This window comes from Annulohypoxylon truncatum (genome assembly GCF_022578515.1).
Source record: "Annulohypoxylon truncatum strain CBS 140777 unplaced genomic scaffold F4807scaffold_6, whole genome shotgun sequence".
Lineage (NCBI taxonomy): Eukaryota > Fungi > Ascomycota > Sordariomycetes > Xylariales > Hypoxylaceae > Annulohypoxylon > Annulohypoxylon truncatum.
Window position 1 is genome coordinate 193,961 of NW_025953792.1, and position 22,815 is coordinate 216,775.

General features: G+C 48.7%; 7 protein-coding genes across 7 annotated transcripts; 4 read left to right on the forward strand and 3 right to left on the reverse strand.

Annotated features, from left to right (window-relative positions):
• Window positions 1-2,535: 2,535 nt before the first annotated feature.
• On the forward strand, window positions 2,536-4,231 carry F4807DRAFT_413550 (uncharacterized protein). Its single transcript, XM_047996889.1, has 4 exons — window positions 2,536-2,900; window positions 2,955-3,114; window positions 3,252-3,565; window positions 3,669-4,231. The coding sequence occupies exons 2-4, from the start codon at window positions 3,061-3,063 to the stop codon at window positions 3,838-3,840; spliced, it is 540 nt and encodes a 179-aa protein (XP_047857094.1). The 5' UTR covers window positions 2,536-2,900; window positions 2,955-3,060; the 3' UTR covers window positions 3,841-4,231.
• A 3,596-nt stretch (window positions 4,232-7,827) lies between these two features.
• On the forward strand, window positions 7,828-11,169 carry F4807DRAFT_450241 (nacht domain-containing protein; the record flags this gene model as incomplete). Its single annotated transcript, XM_048000103.1, has 3 exons — window positions 7,828-8,139; window positions 8,213-9,941; window positions 10,496-11,169. 3 exons carry the CDS (start codon window positions 7,828-7,830, stop codon window positions 11,167-11,169), a joined length of 2,715 nt encoding a protein of 904 aa, XP_047857095.1.
• A 738-nt stretch (window positions 11,170-11,907) lies between these two features.
• On the reverse strand, window positions 11,908-12,446 carry F4807DRAFT_413556 (uncharacterized protein; the record flags this gene model as incomplete). The annotated part of the gene is made up of 2 exons (XM_047996890.1): window positions 12,087-12,446; window positions 11,908-11,956 (listed from the first exon to the last, which is right to left on the reverse strand). A coding segment is annotated over exon 1 (209 nt), but the record flags the coding sequence as incomplete, so codon positions are not given.
• Window positions 12,447-13,714: 1,268 nt separating this feature from the next.
• F4807DRAFT_472124 (uncharacterized protein) lies at window positions 13,715-15,775 on the forward strand (the record flags this gene model as incomplete). The annotated part of the gene is made up of 5 exons (XM_048002990.1): window positions 13,715-13,986; window positions 14,051-14,286; window positions 14,351-14,610; window positions 14,698-14,994; window positions 15,069-15,775. The coding sequence occupies 5 exons, from the start codon at window positions 13,715-13,717 to the stop codon at window positions 15,321-15,323; spliced, it is 1,320 nt and encodes a 439-aa protein (XP_047857097.1). The 3' UTR covers window positions 15,324-15,775.
• Window positions 15,730-16,016, reverse strand: F4807DRAFT_457376 (uncharacterized protein; the record flags this gene model as incomplete). Its single annotated transcript, XM_048001030.1, has 3 exons — window positions 15,730-15,762; window positions 15,819-15,866; window positions 15,924-16,016. 3 exons carry the CDS (start codon window positions 16,014-16,016, stop codon window positions 15,730-15,732), a joined length of 174 nt encoding a protein of 57 aa, XP_047857098.1.
• Window positions 16,017-16,377: 361 nt separating this feature from the next.
• F4807DRAFT_341562 (putative nicotinate-nucleotide pyrophosphorylase) lies at window positions 16,378-18,004 on the forward strand. The gene is made up of 3 exons (XM_047995376.1): window positions 16,378-17,415; window positions 17,546-17,910; window positions 17,971-18,004. Exons 1-2 carry the CDS (start codon window positions 16,587-16,589, stop codon window positions 17,638-17,640), a joined length of 924 nt encoding a protein of 307 aa, XP_047857099.1. The 5' UTR covers window positions 16,378-16,586; the 3' UTR covers window positions 17,641-17,910; window positions 17,971-18,004.
• A 2,202-nt stretch (window positions 18,005-20,206) lies between these two features.
• Window positions 20,207-21,410, reverse strand: F4807DRAFT_457378 (S-adenosyl-L-methionine-dependent methyltransferase; the record flags this gene model as incomplete). The annotated part of the gene is made up of 4 exons (XM_048001031.1): window positions 20,207-20,249; window positions 20,304-20,427; window positions 20,530-21,319; window positions 21,387-21,410. 4 exons carry the CDS (start codon window positions 21,408-21,410, stop codon window positions 20,207-20,209), a joined length of 981 nt encoding a protein of 326 aa, XP_047857100.1.
• Between the last annotated feature and the right edge of the window lie 1,405 nt (window positions 21,411-22,815).

A 22,815-nucleotide genomic window follows, 5' to 3' on the forward strand; every position in this document is an offset into this window, starting at 1 on the left:
GGTGTATCCGAAGATCATAAGACAAAAACTGCGTATTCAGGATTAGGTAGAAAGCCACTCATCCATGAGTGTTTTTTTTACGCACTTCGGCATGAACGGAAAACCGAGCTAATGGGATATAATTCTCTGATAGGACGCGTTAGTACGAGAATCGTGGCTATGGAGGCGACGACATGAGTCGATCTAAAGACTTCGGGAGAGGCGGATCACAAATGACCTAGGATGTTCTGAGAAGAGGCTCTTCGAAGATAGTAGTGCGCAATCAACGGTTCCTCCCGTTGAAAAGAACCTCGTCGCCTTCTTCCGACCTAAGCACCTTACTAGTATGCGCGATCCTCAGCTCGCATTGGGATATCGGTTCTAACCTCTAAAATCCGATGTGATCAAGAGAATGTGCTAGGTTTTTAGTCCGTAGGGCTGTCCGTTAATACCTACGTAATGTGCATACATACACTCATGTCGTGTGTAGGCACCAAGGTAAGCGTCGGTCGACATCTGCCTAGACCGATTTGACTAGGGTTATCGACGTCATATCATCCTTGAGTTCCGTGAAGATATGATATGATAATAAGAGAGGTGAATAAGAGAGGCGGAAATCGATTCTTCCGCATTCAAATTTATGAATTGTATTAATTGTTGTATGATCCCCATCCGAGATGCATAGGTGTATGTACGGATCTACGTAACCCTGCCAGCTAAAATGACGCACAGACATTTAGTCCTAGAATAGTACATCCAAGGGTCTCTAACATCGCGGCTATTTTAGCTTCCAAGCCAATGGAAATAAGGTTTTTCTAAATATGCACTGCCACCAGCCTCATCCACTAAGCGATGGTTCAGCTCGCGTGAATTCTGGATTCTCATTGGCTTAATTCACGCCTCGTTGATAGAATTGTTGGAAGTACCGGGTTTAAATTTATTGTAGCCAAGTATTCAGTTCTTTTTCCCTCTTTCCCAAAGCACTGGGTCTCGCCTAAGAGTTCCCGTATTCTAAATCCTCACCTCAACCAGTCAACCACCCCATTTCTCAAGTGTATTCCCATCCTGCGTCAGCAACCACACGATTCAAAATATCTTACGGCACGATCTCTAACTTGATATGGGAACTCCTCGCTTGCGAGGCCGCCCGTGATCACCTTCCCAGAAGTGACCTTCTCCGTGGAAGATCGCAACCTGGCTTCTAGAAGCTATGGATCCCCCCATTTACGCCAGGGGGTAGGATCGTCTTCATGGAGTGTATGAGCACGGGCCAGATACCAGAAACCTTCCATTCGTGTTCCTTACAAATCTTTCCAATTATATCCCATCTACTACAGATCTACAAATATCATTCGTTGGCCTTATTTCAGCCTCCTCGCCTGGTCAATGCTCTATGCGAATGCGTAATGCACCATGCAGCCGGGAGACGATTCCCGTGGTACAGCGTCGATTACATACTCCGCGTCGAGTCCTACGGGGAAGAAGACGGACAGACATCCACAAATGTATACCGGGATTCCATACCAGAATGCCCCAATCTTAGATCGCCGCGTTGCATGGTGCATACCTAAATATATTTTCCGGTTCTGAATTTTCTTGTCTGACCCTGCCATATTGGGTTAAGCCCCCCTGACAAGAACCCGAACGTCGTGGGGAACCGTCGAATTCGGTCTTGACTTTAGCCATTTACCAGGTATCGTAGCTATATCCGGGTCAGGGTCGAAAGCAACGATAACGGATGGCTGGCTGAACAGGGGTTCGTTAGCCAGTCACTAAAGCGCGAATCGCAGTGAATCCCAGCAATCCCAGGCAAGTGCAGTTCCCCAGCCTTATGCCGCTAAATTCTCACCGGCGCCTTCAACCACAAGCGCCATCTCCCGCACTCACGGACAACACGGAATAGCCGACTTTACTATTCAGACTGGCCAAGTTCCTGCTGCGGTTTAGCACTGTTTCTAAGCTTGTCAACCATTACGGAACCTGATTATAGAATCCTAATTGGCTGTCACTAGCATTCTTTTTAGAAACTGTGATTATTCAACTATACCAGCTTCCTTTCTAGTGTCCTAGATTATCTCCCCAGATCCTCTTCAAGATTCGTGGAGTAAATTTCCTTCTAGAAGCTTTCTATCCCCGATTAACCAATCAGAGCTCGCTTTTAATATCACCGATGGACACAAGCCCCCTACCCGCCTAGTTCTCGACCATATTTTATGATCTATTCTAAACCATCTACAGAATAACATCTAGCTTAGTAACACGGCAACACGAACCCCCCCAGTATGGCAGTTTTGACTGTCGTCAGCAATCAGCTACTAGTATGGGTGAGCAGGGCCGGAGGACGCGCTACACGTACATGGCTTTAAGTTTAAAGTCATGATTGACCTGTCACCTACTCTAGGTCCACCCTGGCCATGGAGGCTATCCGAGGTGAGCTTTATCACATAGCATAGTTTATGTAGGATCATCGTCATATGTTGATAGCTTCATCACCAACAGCAATCATTGGTAGGGCGTCTCTCTAGCATGTCGCATGGGTATTTCATCGGTCGCGGACCGACGCCGGTGGAATATCCTCACAATTCTATCCAGATGCTAGTCACTTGTTATCTGAATATAGTTTCTATCATCATTTCGCCCGTGAGCACGTGGTTCAGGATTAGATCATCCGGACCATGACCTTAGCTCAATTTGAGTATCTCACTTTCCGTTACCCTCTCGGGTGTCTCTAGATAGCTTCTTCAACGATCATTTAGTTTAGGGGTTATAGTCGACTTATTATTCTATCAGGTAAGACTCAACCCACTCGGCCATCTAGGATATAAACATCGACGACCTTCCAGGTCGATAGGGACATGAACCAAGTTATTCACTCAACAGCAACTTCCTTGCAAACTACACAGACCGATCAAATCTCGAAGGTAGTCATTGCCTACTCCCAATTAGATATGAAGCTGCGCTAACTTCTTTCCAAGGCAATATATATTTGACATAAAGCTCAAATTTCAAAATTCGTATCAGGACATATCTCGCTACTTGACGATTTAAAGGACGTTCAGAATCTCAATCAAGATATCTACCATGTCTTCATCACGATCTGGTCACAGAAGCTCCCGTAGCAGTAAGGGAAGACAAGTGCGTGACGGCTTTCAATTCGTAAATCCCTCCCGCGACTCAACCTTGGTCATAGTAGATGCTATATCTGCGACCTCGTCACTTCATAACTGCTCTCGTATCTCTCGTATCTTAACGGCTAACAAAGTGCGTAACAGTCCTCGGTCCAGCAACTCATTGAGTCTCTGCGCACTCACCGAGTCAATACACTCACTGAACTCTGCCGAATTGAACGAGTTGCTGCTAGCTGTGATAACGAGGAAGACGCTCAAGCATTTCAAGCCCCGATGACTTCCGCCTGGGATTACTATGTGAATAGCAATCAGTTCCTAACGGAATTGAGGGGTCTGACCAGGAACTATCCCATCTCCGGAGAGCTTGTCGACCAAGCACACCAACTGGTCCGCAACGACCCGAACTCCAACCGGAGCTGGAATTTGGCCTGGTTGTGCCTGGTGAAGATCCGCGATGAGTAAGTCTCAACCCCTGTAACCTCTCCCCTTTCTCCTGTGCATATATTGGCTCGAGTTCTCCTCAGACTTCCGACCTCACTTCATATCTAACTTCGAATGTAGAGGTCTAGTCCCTACTTATGCGCAAGCGGACGCATGGCGCAAGGAGATGTGGGGTGGTCGCGACCCCACACCGGAAGAGGCAGACCAGCTTGCTCAGTGTTTCGAGTATGAATGGACTCAAGCTGTCGAGAACATGCTGCGACACTGGCCCGTGACACCGACATGGTACTAAAGTCGACGATGTTTCTTTCGAATCATTCCATAAATGCGGGTCATTCGACTTCAACATCATGTACACTCCTAGCCAACAAGGAGCTGGAAGCATTTTCTCGGGATTATCTCTGGTATAGAGTCCTTATGCATTATTTGGGCGTTCATTTAGAAGGGGTTTCAGCATTTACAGGCGCTTTGTTTATTTCCTTATATTCTTGTTTTCTTGCATAGCATAGCATGGTATGGCATGGAATAGCATGGTCTGGGTGTCTCTCGTTTTAAGCATTAGCATTGGCGGCGTTTTGATTTATTTTTCCTCTTGTATGGCAACTGACCACTTCCTTTCGTTTCGCTCTGTATATACAGTCAGATGCCTCCCTTTCGTTCCATATGAATATATTCATCATCCCTTTCTCTCCAAAAGACATTTTCCCTGTTAGCTTACGGTTTTGACAATTTGAAAAAGTGTTTCATGTGGCTAACACTGAAGTAGAATCTCCTAGTCCCTTGCTGGTAGACCTTAGCTCCTGTCATTTAGCCTTAGCCGTCTTCCCGCAACGGCCTAAAGTAGGCAAGGCACTTGACCCATAGGCTGCTTCCAAAGCTACAGCTATGTGGCCGTTCGAGCTGCGGTGTCGAGGTAGTCTTGCGGTTGACGGTGATGTACCACGGTCCTCGAGTTCGTTTCAGGGGCTAAGGCACCGAGATCGGGTTATCATCCTGACGACATGGAAATGTCAAGCAACATTGGGTGAATGGCCTCCGTCATGAGTGATACCAAAGATATTACTCGGACACGGACTATGTGACTGTCCTCGACGACTTGTCCAAAGGTTAACCTGAAACTTGAACTACGGGGCCTATTTTACCTCCAAAGAATGTGAATGAGGTTGACGATAGTGTGCGTTCATCTACCAGTACAAGAGAGCTTTGTCCATAATTACTAGTACGTGGATAATACATGGAGTCAACATTTTCCAGGCAACCCTTCCCACAGTGTTGGTCACCAGGCTGAGGATGGAATTAGGTATATGTTGAATTGAAACAAATCCTATCTCTGGTAGACATTTGTTTTCCTCCAGATGTTTACCCACTTCTAACACCGAAAACTAATCAATCCAGTGATAGATTCTCTCACCTCTTGACATAACACAATCCATCATGCAGCCCTTCATGGGACCGCCCATGATGTCGCAATCGAATGCCGCGCGACCTATGGAAGGACACATGATGCCGCAGCCGATGCTGCCATATCCTAGAATGCTCCAGCCTCCAATGCTGCATCCTCCAATGTCGCAACCTATGATGCCGCAACCCATGGTCCCACAGCCCATGGTCCCGCAACCTATGTTTCCACAACCTATGATGCCAGAGCCTCTAGCGATGATACCGTGTACGCTACAGCGAGTGACGCCACATCCGGTCGCACCTAGGATACCAGAAGGCTCATATTCTCACCCTGTGAAGCCAGACATAGGAGGACTGAATGCGGGGCGACTAATCTACAACCTCGACGATAAGGACATGCTAGCGAATCTGATGAACTGGCCTGTCTCAGGGAATTACATGGTCTCATGTTCCTTCGAAGCTGTACCTTTGACTTGCCTCGGTATCAAGTTCCGAAAACTCTCCGATTACGGCAAGGTCATCGAAGAGGGCCCCGACAAACTTGTGATCGGGTTCAAGCATCGGAACCCAGAGATGATGCAAACGTTGATCAGGTTAGCATGGGTCACTCAGTACGTGGATCTAGGAGTTCAGTGCCGCATGCACTTTGAGCCGTTGATACAATACCAAACCATCAAGATGATAATCGAGCGGATCGCCTCTATACCGCCATCGACTTCTTCTGAATATTCGACACCGAGTAACACTACACCCAGTAACGCCACATCTTCTGTCAGCGAAGTTTCCACAGAGGATAGCCATCCAGTTGATACGACTAGCGAAAGTGACGACGGGGATAAAGAAGAGGGGGGAGGAACACAGCATCCAGATCCCAACTACGACTACTTCGGCGAATACCAGTCTCAGTTCGTAGAGCGCAATTTGCTAGCTTTTGTGCCTTTGCCGAATCCACCAGTCTACCCAGTAAACCAGCCTCAACAGAATCATGGACCTTATGGGACTCAAGTTACACATGTAGGATGCCGAGGACATCACGGTCGTCACAACCGTCACGACCATCACGGTCATCACGACTATCAAGGCCATCAAGGTCACCATCAAGGCTACCATCATAACTATGGCCCTCAAGGACGTCAAATCCGTCCAAGATTTCCAGATCATCAGCTTCAGGCGACTTACGGTAATCAAGGACTTCAGACCCCCCCAATGCATCCAGGTCATCAGCAGAACCACGGAAATCAGGGGTACCAAGCCAATTCACAAGTCAATTCACCGCATCAGGGTCACCGAGAGAGAACTGACTATCAGTCATACCAAAACAGCCCAGCCCATAGGGCTCCGCAGACGTACCGCGGCAATCGAGGCAACGCAGGCTTTTCCACGCCCCAAAGACAACCGAACAATCGCGCCAACCAGGGCAACCAATTCTACTCGACGCCGCAGTACCACCACCACCAGCGCAACCGCTACAGCCAAGGCGGTAGTAGCACGACGAGCTTTCCATCGCCCCAAGATCACCAGAGACGACAGCACAACCACAACAATAACAACAACAGCAGTAACAACAACAACATGCGCAACGAAGGCTTCTCAACGCCCCGCAGTCAGCAGCAGAGGAGGGGCGGCAATCAGCAAGCCGAAAACATCGCCACGCCCCCAAACCGCCCGCAGAACCGCGGCAATCACAGCGGCGAAGGCCATACGACGACGCCCCGGGGCCGGGGCGCTAGGTCACACGGCAGACGGCTCAATCGCAGGGCCGGGTACCGGGGGAATCGCGGGAGCCGCGATCGCGACGCAGCCGGTGGGGATAGCGGTGGTGATGGTGGTGGTGGTAGTGGTAGTGTGCAGCAGCAGAGCCATAATCCGGCCACGGACGCGACGGGTCCGGGTCTGCCCGGCGGAAGTGCGCGCGGAACTAAGAGGCCGCGCGAGGAAGCCGCGGGAGATGAGCCGGGGAAGGGGAATAAGAAACGGCGGGGAGGCGGGGGAGGGGGAGGGGGTAAATGATGATGCTTGGAGCGGGAAGCTTCGTGATGTGGCTTGGCTTAGGTATATAAGCTGCGGGCTTGCATACATAGGGACCCCCGAGTTCTTGTCGACCGCCTGCGCCACTTACTTACAGGTACTTATATAGGTACCTACAAGGATAAGAAATTTACATATTTAATCATATTGGCTTTTGCATTTCAGGGGCTGAGTCATGTGATTAGCAAGTCGTATCTGGTCACGTGCTCTGGATTAGATCTTCTCTGTGGTTACATGGATCAGACGTTGGAAATACCTATGTATCCTCGAATTTGAGTCCGTCAGGGTGTTTTCTTGGAAGGATCTGTCGTCTGTAGACTCGGATATTTCTTACCATGGGCACTGAATCTTTTCTCAGGAATCCAGCGATAGTTATTATGATGGCTTCCATGAGTTTTGTAACATTACATGAGCGGAAGGGCGGTGCAGCCAATCACGGCGATATCATCATGCATTCTGGCTCAGCACTGCCCAGGCAGTTTTTGCCCGACGAGGCTGGGTGTCGTTGCACGAATTCGAAGAACTAGATTTCTGCCTACCCAAGACCTAGGTGCGATTAATTGCCAAACGGAGCGTTCTCTATATTCTCTCAACAACCAGGATCTCTTTCACTCCGACCGCTAGCATCATGACATCAAGCGTAGATGGACGCATCAGCAACCTCCGGGAGCAGATACAAGATAGCATGGTCGCCTCGATCTCTCAGCACCTTTTCCTGCCTACAGACAAACTTCACGAGATATTCACACTCTCAGCTGTCCAGGATGCTGTTCAAGAACTTAAATGTGGCCCGGATGATCGTATCAAGCTGGCAGATACGATCTACCAAAAAGGCAGGAGGGTGTTTGCTATGCTCATTTACAACAATTGTCAAGATTTCATTGTAGACTTCCGCAAGCACGGTGCTCTTGATAGCCAACTCCCGCTGAGAGAAGACGATGCGATGAAAATTATGAAACGACCTATTGCCCGCCGCATTGCCCGTGAGTTCCAATGGGGGTTTTGCCCCTATACCTTCCCGGAGAATATGTCGGCGTGTCATTGCAATATCGAGCAGAATATGATCCTTCCCTTTATCGACGCTAAGCATATCGGCTCTGGTGCATTCGGTGATGTGGATAAGATGACTATCTCACCATCGCAGCAGAATTTTGACAGAGAAGTAAGTGTTTTCACATTAGCCTATCGACCCGGCTACTGCATAAAACACATTGTGTTGACATGATGCTTTCTAGGCCAAAACTGTACAAGTGGTGCGGAAACGACTTAAAGCGACAGGCGAGACAGAAGAGTTTAAAAGAGAAGACACATGTTTACGACTCCTCAACCAGCTAAACCATCCCAACATCATTCCTCTACTGGGCTCTTACACGTATCTTGACGAGCATAACTTCCTCTTTCCGTATTTTGACATGGATCTCGGCTCATTTCTAAAGGCTAAAACCCGCCATCAAGATTTCCAATGGGACTCTACTTTCTACTCGGCCCTCACAGGACTCGCGTCGGCGCTGTCGAGTACGCACCATCTTATACTCAACCAGGAACACCACGACATCGATTTCGAGGCAATCGGCTACCATCATGATCTCCGACCACCCAACGTCCTGGTTCGTTCCGATACATTTGTCCTAGCTGACTTCGGACTGGGGAGGCTAAAGCAGGTAGAGGATCCGTCGCACACGCCATACAAATGGACTAGTGGGGATTATGTCGCCCCCGAAAACACGGACGGGCAAGAAAACCCACAAACTGCCAATCGAGCCACCGACGTGTGGGCTTTTGGCTGTCTTCTCGCCGAGGTTGTCACTTATATGCTGACCGAGGCAGAGGGGTTGGAAAGGTTCCGCCAGAATCGACTCACACCGGGGCGGCTTCATCACTGGAAGGACTCTAGATTCTATCAGCCTGATGGTCATGTCAAGAAAGAAGTCATCGATTGGATGGAGGCGCTAAAAAGCGATAATCCACATCCAGATTGTGCTCCCCTGCTTGTTGAGTTAGCTCTTGACGTTCTTCAAGCTGATCCGCAACATCGGCCTGACATGAGGACTATCTACCAGCGCTTGAAACTTGTGAATATGAAAAAGCACTTTCATACTGTTCAAGATAAACTTCGTGAGATTCGGGGTTCGGTAGAAACATCTGAGCCACATTTTCGGCACCATCTGGGAAGTCTCCGATACGCGCAGGAACGGTTCGAGTTATGGGGCAACACTCTTACTCTGGGTGAAAGTAAAATTTCCGTGTCCGCCCAAGAGCAGTCGGAGAGATATGTTGAGATTATGAAGGAGTTACTTCAGACACTAAGAGAAGAGCCAGGGAGGCGGCACTTGGGGGATGAATCTGTCCTGCTTCCCTTTGCATCCCTGATAATCCAACCCGTCGAAGAGCTCTGGAAATTATTGCCGACTCGTCTTCTGCAATCTGCCGAGAATCAATGGGAACAGAAAGTTATGGAGAGTGGCTTTCTACCAGCCGCCAGTATGGCTAATCTCGTCAATCCCCTTAAGTCCGAATTCGAAGAAGAGGCACGAAAGTTCAAAGACAGCCTTGACGATGCCGTGCCTTTTAGCGAGATCCTCAAGGTGAAATCCATCAACGATGTATACGACATCACAGACAAAATTCAACGTAATGGGCTCCGAAATCTACCGGAAATTCGGATATATTTGCAGCGGCTGAGTGGCTATGCTGACCTGGTCAATGATATCATTGATGGGAGTGACGATGTTTTGGTGCTCCTCTGGGGATCGATCGCAATCTTGTTACAGTTAGCGGAACCACTGGATAAGGCTTTCGACTCACTCCTTAGCACCATTGCCGAAGTAGGGAAAGCATTGCCCGACTTTGGAGTCTCCGCGTCGATATTCAACCAAAACATGGAGGCCAAGGAAATTCTGATCTTATTTTTCAAAGATTTACTCAACTTCTATGGTGCTGCCTTGAAGTTTTTCAGTCACCCCAGTAAGTAACATCGCAAAATGTGCTATTTAGCATAATACACATCGCTAACTATTACTGATCATCGCCCCAGGCTGGATGCATACTTTTGATCGTTTGTGGCCAAATCAGTATGCGTACTGTTTGGAAATTGCAGGCCATATCAAACGGCTTACTCGACTAATGAGGACAGAGATACGCATTGGAGACATCCAGCAGGAAGACGAGTTTCGAAAGAGAGCATTGGAGAATTTCAAAGCGCAGGCAAGGGAGGCTCGTGGGCAGGAATTCTACCGTATCATGACTTCTTTTAGTCTATGTAGATACGATACTGCCCTGTATCGTCTTCGTGGCCTTCGCTATCCAGGAACCGGCGATTGGCTTTTCAAGGATAAGATCTACATGAAATGGCTAAACAGCTCGCAGGAGGAGACGAGAATCTTGTGGCTGAAAGGGATACCAGGGGCAGGTAGGTAAAATTTTCTTCGAAGCTATCTCCAGCATCGTGAACATCTCAATACTCCAATGCTATCCTAGAGATTCTAATCTATATCTAATGTTGGGGCTATTCATCACAGGCAAGACAGTCCTTTCCAGCGCAATTATCGACCAGTTAAGGGACATCCAAGGGACCAAGACGGCCTTTGCATTCTTAACATACCAGGAAGCTAAGACTTCAGCGATTTCGACAATCCACTCCCTTGTATTCCAGCTAGCAGAAAGAGATGAGGATCTCATGGCTATCGTTTGCGAATCAATAGACGAAAGCCTAAGGAGCGACCTTAATGCTGCAGCCAACCTTCTATCCTCCCTTATCCACTATGCTGGCTTAGTCTATCTCGTTATTGACGGTGTGAATGAGATTAGCGAAGCAGAGCGGGGCAGACTCGTTACGGAACTTCTCAGGCTGGTCAGGGAATGTGAAAATCTTAGAATTATCCTCAGTGCTCGGCCCGAAGCTGATCTAACTCGGTTACTGTGTGATACAGCAGCCATGATCCAGATTCACAATCATAATGAAGGAAGCATTAATAATTACGTCCTTCAACGCGCTCAGTACATCTTGGGTACTCACAATATTCCCTTACATATAAAATCCGAGATTAGGAACCTTCTGTTGCCGTTAGCGAGTCGTGCGAAAGGCATGTTTCTTTTTGCCCGGCTCGTTATATACATGGTTGAAACTGCACATGACATGTCAGAACTGCAGGAAGAATTGAAAGTTCTCCCAGAAAGCCTTGATGATGCGTAGGATCACCGTACCTAAATCAATAGGATGAACTTGGAACTGACCAACTATCGTATAGTTACTTACGTATCATTGTTCGCCTGGGAAATCATAAGGACAAGAGAACGGCAGCTAAGGTCCGGAGACTCTTAGGATGGGTAGCCTGTAGTGAAGCTCCAATTACAGTTGAGGAGGCTCATCAAGCATTAGTTGCGATGCCTGGAAACCGGGATCAAGTCTTCACTATGGTGAAAAAGCTCGATGTTGTCGAGCCTCTTGGGCCAATCGTGGAGACTAAGGACACATACAAGATACAATTTGTTCATTTCACAGCAAAGGAGTAAGCAGCGTGCGCTGGACTGCGTAGATTACTACTGACTGCTTCACAGATTTCTCTCTAGACCTTATCTTGGCGCGCAGCTGATTGACACGACCCACAGGGCATGGCATAAAGTTACAGTTTATTTCCCAAAATCTCTGCTTTGAGTTTGATTAATAATCAATAAAAGGAGGGAAATTTCTACTCCCGTTCATTAGTAATAAATGGCTGGGCAGCAAGGTTCGCGATATTACTAATATTAATAGCAAGGGTAAGCTTAGGCCACGTGGGCCTCCGTGCGGCTCTGCTCTCGTATACCTGGGGTGAGGATAAGGGACCTAAACACCAAGAATAAGGGGGAAATGAGTATATACGTAGGACGCAAGACCTTCATAATAATGGACCCATCACAAGTCAAATAAGGGACCCAACTTGAACTTGGATAACTTGCCTATACCATGGTTTACATTTGTTTGGAGCAAGTAAGCTAAAGTAAATCAAATATCTCTTTGACTTATGCCATGCGCTGACTAAGCGTCCCCTGGTGTTTGATTTCATTATTTTGACCTATTGTTGTGGAGTCAATGCCTAGAGAGGAGAAGATCAATGCCAACACGTTCAGGGGTTTTCCGAGGCATGTATTATACCTCATAAGCGGCGAGCGAAGTTGTGGACTACCTAGGCGACGTATTCACTACTGTCGCTGTCCCTCCGTCCGCTCCCGCAGTTTCAAAAATTTGCAAGAAGCGGCTCTTGCTTATTTCATCTACCGACTCGGTCTTGGTGCGACAATCGTCCACGATGTCTAGGTACAAATGCTCAAGTTCCGGCATTTCAGCGCCAGGGCGAAGAAGGTAATGGGGGTTCTCATATTTGACTTCGGGCATGACTTCCGTGGCGTACGGATGCTGCAGAAAGCAATTGACGTCCGAGAGAAGGTCACCGACGGTCTCTTTGTCATCCAGGAGACCATAAACAACGATACGTAAGCTGTACTCGCTGTCTACTTCAGCGGGGATTTGTTTCTTCGTTTCACCCTTACTCATTCCTCTCTTGTCGTTGACCTCCGAGATGAAGAGCGTAGCATCCAGTTTGAGGCGAAGCCGGCGAAGTGCATTTATGAGCCCCGAGTTGTTCAAGATACCGGCATATGCACCGGAATTCTAATCGTAAAGCATTAGAGTATCTCCAAATGGTTTCAAATTCACAGGTACGGAACGGGCTCCAGTCTCCTGGGAAAAGGAAGAGGTGGGTGTTGCTAGTACCTTATAGCTTGTTAGAACGTTAACAGAAGCTTATGACTGATCTAACTTACGACGCCGAAACAGGTGTCATAGTCGCAATCGACCTCCATGGATTCGGCCAAGGCTGACGCGACGGAGCCTTTTTGCAGTAGTTCATTGGCTTGGGATTCACTGAATACCGACTGCTCATTTTGGAATACATCGAACCCGGAACACACATCTGGTGCGGTTCCCAACACTTGCTGTCCTGTTTCTACTGGCTCGAAGAGTACATTTGCGATCTCGGCGCCGATGAAGTTGTTTGACTGGCTTTCAAATCCAACGTCATGTTGATTCTGATAGGAATTATAAAGATTTTGGGATGGGAAAGAAGAATACCGATAGCAAGGCAACGACAAATCATTGTGTAGAGTGTCATCATTCACATTGTCGTCGTCTAGAATGTTGCGGTCTGTATAATCGTGATGAGGCTGCGTACGATCCGTACGGGATTTTTTGACTTGGTGGTCTTCAGGAGCTGAATTGGGACTCGGTCGCTTACTTCCCGCAGAAGGTTGCAAATTCCAAAGGCAGTCGTTATTATCCATGGCTAGATGAAAGGTCGTACTGAGGGGGATGATCTGTCCGCCGTCGAATGTAACTCGAATCATCCGAACCGTAGGCTACACACAAGAATTCCTGATAGTAAGCGCCATCTCAAGTTATGTCATATCCCGTTAAACCATTTTACCTATTATTTACTTTTATCACGTTCACTCTTCGGGGTTATATGCATATTTGCCAATTTTATTTTATACCTATGCATATATGTTTTCTGAATATAAGCCTGGACTTGGTAATCCGGTTAAAGCAATTTGATATCTCAACTGCGGACGTGGCTGTGCAGATCAGATAGATCGAGAGAGCAACACATCGAAACATACATAGGCATTGTTTACCTAGTTATAACTTACGACTGTGCGAAATGGTGGGATAATATGGAATTCCTCAACTAGTATGTTACGAAATGCTTTCTGTGCAAGTTCCCGCTACCAAGTTGTCTAGTCCAAGGACAATTGCTCACGGTACAGCTGGCTTAGACCGTGTGAGCCGAGCAGCTTATCAATATGGCCTGGGGTATCTGTGGAAGACTTTCGAATCCAAAATCACAGACCTGTTCGTTCAAGATGTAACCCAGAGTAGGGTCGGCGTGGTCGCGGCAGAGGGAGACCAAGTCCACTGGATATCAACTCCGGAAGAGTTATACACTAATCTGGGGAAAGGAGTCCCAACGTTATTGTAAGAATCGCTTCACCATGTAATTGAATTCAGCTTACTTTGTGGTTGATGGGAGTCTCTTCAGAATCCTCAACCGCTATAATTCATGGAGCAGAATAGACGTCACCATCAAAGGCTTCTCCGTAGCATGCCATCTCGCTAGGATCAACCCCTTCTTTTTGCATTTCGTAGTTGGGATGGGTCGGAAGGTCTCGTCGAAGGATGAAGACTTCATGTCATGCTACAGCACCTTTACACCGGAAGATAACTATCCGGTCTCCAGCATGAGCGGGATGGAGACACACGGCGATTCACTTTGGGGTGAGTCTCATTGTCATCTCTTCTTTGGGTACCTAATGACTGGCTAATGGTTCGGCATACCTAGAGATCTGCTACAACGTTCGACATTTTGAAAAACATCACCGAGATCTAGAAGACCCATGGTCCTGTCGTCAGTCGGCTCTTCACCAAAGCTTCGCCGTTTCTAACCAGCCAACCTGGGTCATCATCCAACCCCCTGAAGTTTTCGACCTGACTATAGACTCGGCGCCACACCCGATGGCCTTACATCTTCGATATCTTCACGCAGCTCTTGTAAATTGGAGAGAATATCTTGACTCTTTTGCTCAAAGCTTCAAGATCCTCGTGAGTAGGCTTCGTTCCATAACGTCATGTACCGAAGTCTCCAGACTGTCTGACTTTGATGGCCGGAATTGCTGCCCCTGTATGCAGAATCAACGAATAGCAATACCAAATCCATACAGGAAATTCGAGATTAACTTTTCGCACGAGCAAAACCTACACCACCAGAGAGGAAAGCTTCATCACGCCCGGAACATTCTCACCAACACGAGGAATACTATGAATGTCATCGCCGAACACGAATCTGCTGTAGCAGAGAAGCAAATCCTTTGCCCAGCCATTCACGATGACTTCCAACGTAAATTGCGTAATATCTCTCGGGAGGTCGACAGTTATATCGAAACAGTACACAAACTTCTTCGCATGTCAGATGATTTGAGATCCATGGTAAGTCATGGTAATTTGACTCACTCTCAGAGATGACAAGTTTGAATAGCGAGTGTGTCCTTAACATCGTTCAGTATAACAGTATCCTCACATTTTATGGCCAAGAGCTACAACACGACACCAGCCTGAAGCTTGCACAGCTGGCGCAGGCCGATGCTAGCGGAAATAGAGACATGGCGGTTTTAGCCGACCTTACATACAAGGACTCCCGATCTATGCGGATCGCGACGGCCATTGCAGTGTTCTATCTTCCGGTGAATCTGGTAGTGGTGCGTATCAGCCTTTTAGTTTTGAACCCTCAATGTCTTGTCGATGAACTCGGATCATGACATCTGCGTCTTACTCCAAGGCTTGCTCTACTACTCAACTAATCTTCCGGCTCTCAACAATAGTCATTTTTCAGCAGTACACTGGTCTGGTATGGAACGGCGGTCGACGTGGCAGAAAACCACAATTCAAGTATTCAAATCCGCGGCGAGGTATGGATCGCGAGCGTAGCGGCTGTCGTGCTTGCAATTGGCACTGTGTGTTGTTCCTGGTGGTGGAATTGGAGAGAGCAAAGGAAACCAAATAAAGAAACCCCTTAAAGTAATCGACTTATGACAGGACGCCGGTAGAAAATATATGTAAAACATATATGATCTTATAACAAGTACGTTGGTTCACGTTGACACCGAGTTTTCAAAGACCAAGCCGTAGCAGCCAGCCAAGATTGTCCTCTTCAGTTTTAGCCATTCATCTGTTCCGTGATACAGAATTCTTCTCGGCCTAGCTCAATTTGTTTAGTTCCAAGTCATATACCTTTCAGGAATCAACGATCTTACCTCTGTGAGCTCCCTAGACGCTTCCACGGAGATCGTCTCTCCAGAGGCCTAGTACATTAGCAAACGAAGCCTGTACTACAACTCCAAACCCGTCGGAACACCTACCGCCACGCTGTAGCTTTGCCCAAACAGACTCTGCAGCAACTCGTCCAGCTTTACGCGATCCACGTAGCGCGTTTCCAGAAAAGAAGTAACCATCTTGGTGGTGATGTCGTTTCTGCTGGTATAAGGCAGTCAACGCGACGCGTAGGAGGTATTCAGGGGTGCTTGGCAGATTGGGTTTAAGATGGGAGGGATATGGTGTCGACATGGGAATCCCAGCAAAATCCCTCATCAGGAAATCACCCATCGCAGTAAACCCGATAATTCCGGCGCCGCATTACGGAGTTAAGATTTGGTCTCAGCGGCAAAATCGAGCCGCACAACCTAGAGCTCGGCTACCCCGCCCCCGCAGTCGTCTCCAGCGGGCGACGGGTTGAAACGGCTCAAACAGAGTACCTACGTGCAGGTACTCTGCAAAGTACAACGGTAAATTGACTGACTTCATCTTGACCAATACAAACCTTCCAAATCCTCCGACCTTCATCCTCAAACGCGACAGCAAATCGCTCGCATTCCGCCAATTCTAATCATCCGAAATTCACCGTACCCAATCCTACCCATCCCGAACATCCAACATCCAACGTCCAACATCGTCCAACCCCCTTCGCCCTCCATCTTTCCCGCACCGTCTCCGCCTCGCAACGCAAAACTTCCCACACACCCCAAATGCATAAAGACCAGCCCATCCACCACGGCTCGCTGGAGCACCTGCTGCCGCCGAGCTGGAAGGCGCAGATCACGGCGTGGCTGGCCGAGGACACGCCGTCGTACGACTACGCCGGGTTCGTCGTGGGCGAGTCGCCGCGCTCCGCCACGCTCTGGGGCAAGAGCGCCGGCATCATCGCCGGCATCCCCTTCTTCACCGAGATCTTCCGCCAGTGCGGCTGCGACGTCGACTGGCTCGCCAAGGAGGGCAGCTACATCAACCGCCCCAAGGACGGGTCCGGCAAGACGAAGGTCGCCACCGTGACGGGGCCCGCGCGCGGCTTGCTGCTCGCCGAGAGGGTTGGCTTGAATTTGCTGGCGCGCTGCTCGGGCATCGCGACTGTGAGCCGCGATATGCTTTTGAGTCTGCGCAGCGCCGGGTACGAGGGCATACTGGCGGGGACCCGGAAGACGACGCCTGGGTTCCGCATCGTCGAGAAGTACGGCATGCTGGTCGGCGGCGCGGACACGCACCGCATGGACCTGAGCTCGATGATCATGCTGAAGGACAACCACGTGTGGAGCCGCGGCAGCATCACGGACGCGGTTCAGGCGGCCAAGATGGTCGGCGGGTTTGCGCTCAAGGTCGAGGTCGAGGTGCAGAATGAGGCGGAGGCTGACGAGGCGATTGCTGCTGGGGCGGATATTGTTATGTTGGATAATTTTACCGGTGAGGGCGTCAAGATCGCGGCGCGCAGTTTGAGGGAGAAGTGGAAGGGCAAGCGCGAGTTCTTGATCGAGGTTTCCGGCGGCTTGCGCGAGGATAATGTGTTTGATTATGCCAACAACGGTGAGTTTATGTTATTTTTATTTTATTTTTCTTATTTTCGTATTTTCTTTTTTCCATGTTGTCTTTTAATTCTGGTCTCTCGACGCCCCTCTCGACGCCCCTCTTGTCTTGCTGATCGTGGTGATGGCAGATATCGATATCATCTCGACTAGTTCGATCCACCAAGGTACACCGCACGTAGACTTTTCGCTTAAAATCGATCAGGAGCAAATTGCCCAGGCCTAGACTTCGTGGTCTTAGATTGCCCGCATGGTCTAGGATGGGTGGTCGATATTGACATTATAGAACTGCTGGCCTCACTTCGGCCGAACCCGGACTAGCGCAAACTTTTAGTAATTATTATGAATAATGGACGCAGCAGAAGCTATGGATCATCAGGTCCATGAAAGATTCGCAGACATGTGCGTAGCATTATTATCAGGGGGTTATGCATGTTGGTAGGAGACGGTGAATTTCATCATACAGGGATGGACAACCGAGGCTCCAGTTACGTTGGTACGGTAGATTGACGATTGTCAAAAAGCCTAGGATTCAATCAGTTAATAAGGAAATTAGAGAAGAAACCCATCACATACGACCATATGAGCTAGAAAACTCGGGATCCCGTCCGCTCTCCCTTAGATAAGCTGGCTACAGCCGAATCAGTAGTTGGGTCGGTGACGACCAGCGAATCCTCGGTGTTGTATGTTTTTTGCTCTTTTTCCCCCTATTTTTCCCCCTCTATCATATCGCATGATGTCTCAACATTTCTACGTATTTGAGTATTTTTTTAAAAAAAATTCATTCTTTTTTACTTCGATGCCTTTGTGGTCTGCGTTGTCTTGGTCTTGTCAAGACGTGGGGTTAGAAAAGGGGCTAGAATCAACGAACGTTATTACGGAGGAAACTCCTCCAACCCTGTGTCAGCATATTAACAACTCATCTGTTTCGTTTTGGAGACATCCTGATTCAGATAAATTGGCTAATTCTCGGTGTAGGGTTCCTGCCTAGGGCTAATTCGCATCTCTCACTTCTCACCTCGCTCACTTGCTTTAGACTTACGGGTCTCTACCGCGTGGCGTCCAGGGGGCGGCTAGATGTTCCGAAAGTCTTGCAAGCTATCTCCTCCAGTCTGAAATTCTGTCACTTTTTTTCTCCTACCTACCTCGGCGATAACCAACCTGACCTGACCGAATCATACATGATGACATGCTTTTACATAAAAAAGTAATACTGCAGGTTTGCCACCTCTCCAGGCCCTCCGTTAGGTGCCCTTACGATGGGGCTCTTGACCATACATTGCCTATCTGCAGGGCATATCGGCCAATTTGGAATCACACACGAGGACACATCAGCCTTTTTGATAGGACTGCCAGGAGTGGGCAGCGGTTTACGTGGGATATTGTGGGAATATAGTCCGTTTGCCCTAGGTCATCGGGTGTGAATTGAGACAGGTAACCTACCTACCTTAACCCTATCATGAAACCCACAGGGTCCGTTACGTGAAAGTACGTCGATGATTCGGGAAAGAAAATACACATCTTATATAATGATTAGGCAAATAAGCCGATTGGCTCCCGGCGGCCTCTCACAGTCCCCAAGATGTTTGTGTCTGCTCGCGTCTCACATTGTGTCGCCCATTCATTCGTTCGCTTGACATCGCTTGACAATCACAAGAAAGGTCTTGTGCATCCTCGATCCCAGACTCAGGAGCCCATCGGGTTATAGGAACTGCCCTCAAATGCCGCACTGCCTGCCGGGACTCGCGTATCCCGTCATCCTGGATTTTTCTTCCCGTTGCGCATGCTCGCCGAGCGTAACACGTAGCCTGTCTCTTGGTTTGCCTTTTGGTCCTGGGTAGCGGGCGCGGGCGATACGACGTTTTAAGGTGGATTAGACGAACAGTGGCAAAAGGGGTAGCAGGTACCAACATACCTAAATAGGTACTTACGTATTCAAATATTACTACAATAGGTGTGACTAGTTGGACTGACGATCCGCTTCGCGGAGATCTCACGGTGAACGGGTATCATGCAATGCAGGAAAAGCAAATCAGCGGCCCGAGCCATGATTCACGGAGTCGGGTTGCATGAGAACTCGGGGTTAGAACCATTGACTACGGGAATTCACGCGCTGGCGTTTCGACTGTGGGGATCCTGTAGCAGATAGTACGCAGTAAGATATGGGATTTGCTATGTACCTAGGTTATACGTATGTATGTACATGATGTGAATCCTGCGGTGAGACATGGACCGAAAATCGAATAGGGCAGGTGTCTTGTAGTGCCTAGCGTACACGAACATGGCCCGAAAAGCCCCCAAAACTCGGACGTTCTCTGGCCAGCTCGAGCTATTATAATTCCCTCCGCTATGACCACGTCGAGAGGTTGGGGCTTAGAATTTCGAACTGGCGCTCTCTGCACACTCTTTCTTACTAAGAAGTGGCAATACTTAGGTAGGCAGGTAATATGATCTGTAGAATGTGATCGATTTCTACTCATTGTTGAAATGTAGTATCAGTTGCCTCCGGCCTCATATCCCCCATGATACCGTTAGCCCCCTCCACCCCCTTTAGTAAATAGTAGTAGGGGGTTGAAGTAGCTATCCGTAGATGGCAGCACACGTCCAAGTCCCTGTTCGGTTATAGCTTGGCCAAATTAATATAGCATAAGTGAATTTCTACCGAACTCCCTGATAACCTTTATCCCTTTTTTGTTTATCTTATTTTCGCCGGGTTGGTGCTTAACGGGGATTACCTATAACTGGCAATGTTGAAGACGAGTACCTAATGACCCTTTGAGGGTTCAACAACATCACGCTGGTTTCTCGCGAGGTTTCCTCGCGGTAGTAAATACACTAGGATGAGACGTATCAGTGTATGTTAGATAAAAATCGACGGTTCTTACTCACGCTGTGATGTATGGCCTAATATTTGCTGCTCGGACTTCCTGCCAAAATGAAGGCACGATAGACTCGAATTGTTCTTTGGTCCACCCACAACTCTGAAATAACAAGCCGCAATGATTATCCAGTACTTTTTCCGTAGTTAGCGAGGTCTGTGCGTGTCTTATTGTCTCTGGAAGCCGCTATTGTAGGGGTAAGGGCCAAGGGGTGGCGTGAAGGTGTCAAAGCATACCATAGTGTTCGGTCGTAATCGAATTCATCAGAGCCTGCCGCGCTTTCAACTTGTCATCCTGGGCCCAACTCCCAGCCGGAAGTATCTCGCTGCGCTGGACTATCTTCTCGAAATCGGCATCAACCAACCAGTCAGGGACGTGCGGTGACGGGTTGAAGTCCATGCCGACCCTATCGCACAAGCCTCGAAATATCTTTAGAAATTCGGGACATAAGTCGGCCTCAGCGAACTTGCCGTCGAAGTCAAGAATGTTCAGCGCGATTTCCGTCATCTCGAACAGCCCGCCCGGTTTGAGTTTCGCGTACGCTTGACGAAGTAGTGCAGGCCAGTCTCGCACTCCCCCGGCTATGCTCCTCGCGTGGACAAAGTCGATAGAGTTGTCCGGAAAGTCCCACGGTTCTTCCACGTCGCCGATCACGAACTTGACATTTGGCGGAACTCCCTTCCTCCTCTGGATCGGGTACACGTCTATGCCGGTGATCTGTGTCTGAGGGTAGCGGGCTGCCATCTCGATAGCCCAGACGCCAGTTCCGGTGCCTAGATCTACTATATGGGCCGTGTCCAGCGGCAGCCGCGTGTGGGTTAAGGCGCCATCTAGGCAGTGTCGATATAGCTTGTGCTGGACCTCCAACCTCTTCTGCTCGGGCTCGTCGAAAGGTAAGAATATCTTACCCGAGATGTGATAATGATGACCAAAAGCCTCGATGAACGGCATATTCTCTAATCTCGGGTCCACAGCATCGGTGTCTGAGTTAGATTCGCTGCTGTCCCCTGTAGTAGTTTGTTTATCCTGGTTGATTTTTTTTCATTATTTAGGAAACGGGGTTAGCCAAGGATGAGGACTAGCTTCAACTCACTTCGCGTTGATCTTTCTTCTCCATCTCCTCTTTCCTCAAAATGGGGGCGGTTCGTGCCTGGGAAAAGCTACCTGGAGGTAAGGAAATTTCTTTGCCGACTCGGTTACCGACTAAGTAGTTCTTATTCTTCAGTTGACGCGCCCGAGTTATGTCTTCTCACGGTAGTTTAAAGTGAGTTTTCTGTGTTGATGTCTCATCGCGCGCGATGCTTTACGGTTCTTCTATCTGTTGTCCTATGTGGTGCAAAAATGCCGGAGGATCCACCGCACCTACGACTCTCCTTCTGCGTTGGGGTTCCAGCACTGCCGGGCTGCCGGGCTACCATTCATAGACGTAGCTCGTCAGCGTTTTGTTGTACTGGGTAATGGATAGCATGTTAACAACTGGACTTCCAGTGAGCGATGCCGGTATTGCATCTTTCGGGACGTAGAGCCAACTGTGTCGCCGCCGGTCCTCGGCAAGTCCAGGTTTTTTTGCACGCCCGAAGATATGTCTTGGAAGCCGATCCATGTCGGCTAAGAAAGTCGAACTCGGGTGGTCAGATCTTTGGCTAGTTTTTTTGGCGACCCCCATCTTTCCCTTTCGCTCGCCCACCCGTGCTATGTTAATGTATCAAAGGCCGCAATTAGCTTAGCAGAGCCCGAACACGTCGTGAAAAGGGAATCCCGGAACGTACATGTACACTACAAACGGAAGCGCAGGCAGCTGATGGATCCCACATGCGACAGGATAATAGGGATAATAGCGAGAGGTGCAACGAATGCTGCGGTCAAAGTTGCATTTGCAGCGCGTGCTTTGCAGATGAGAGCCACTCTGGGGGAAAACGGTTTGTGGATAGGCTAGAACGGTCCGATTCCTACTGGCTGCAGGACGGGGCCACGCCGCGTCGAAACGCATCCTGCAATACTGACAGTTCGGGCCCCCCCTAGCTATCCGCACAGGCGATGATGCAGTGTAGTCGAGAAACCTTTTCCCGTATGTAAACAGGCTGTCGAGGTCATCCAGGACGTGCTCTCAAACGTTTTAACGGACATGGCCGCACTCGTGCACTGCAACCGTAGCGTAGCTTTTTTTCATCTTCTAGACTTTCTGAGGGACGTATGTAGTGGCTCTATGCCCTTGTCCCTGCAGAAGCCAAGCACCAGTAAGCGTCGCGAGCTAGGCGGCTTACCATGGCCAAAGTGTCCCCTAATGTAACTGTATGATGTCCATAGGTGGGTAGCAGCGGTTAGCATTTCTCTGACGTTGACTCGCCTAAAACCACAGATCCTAGCGGTTACGTGCACAATTAATTTTTCTCTTTTCAACCGTTGACCTGTAAAGTCGCCAACGATAGGGTCCTAAGGCAGCTTGTTCGCGAAAGAAACGTGGTATAATTTTACTAATTCGAATACTCGTTGTATCCAGTAGCATCACCAAGGCTTTCTTC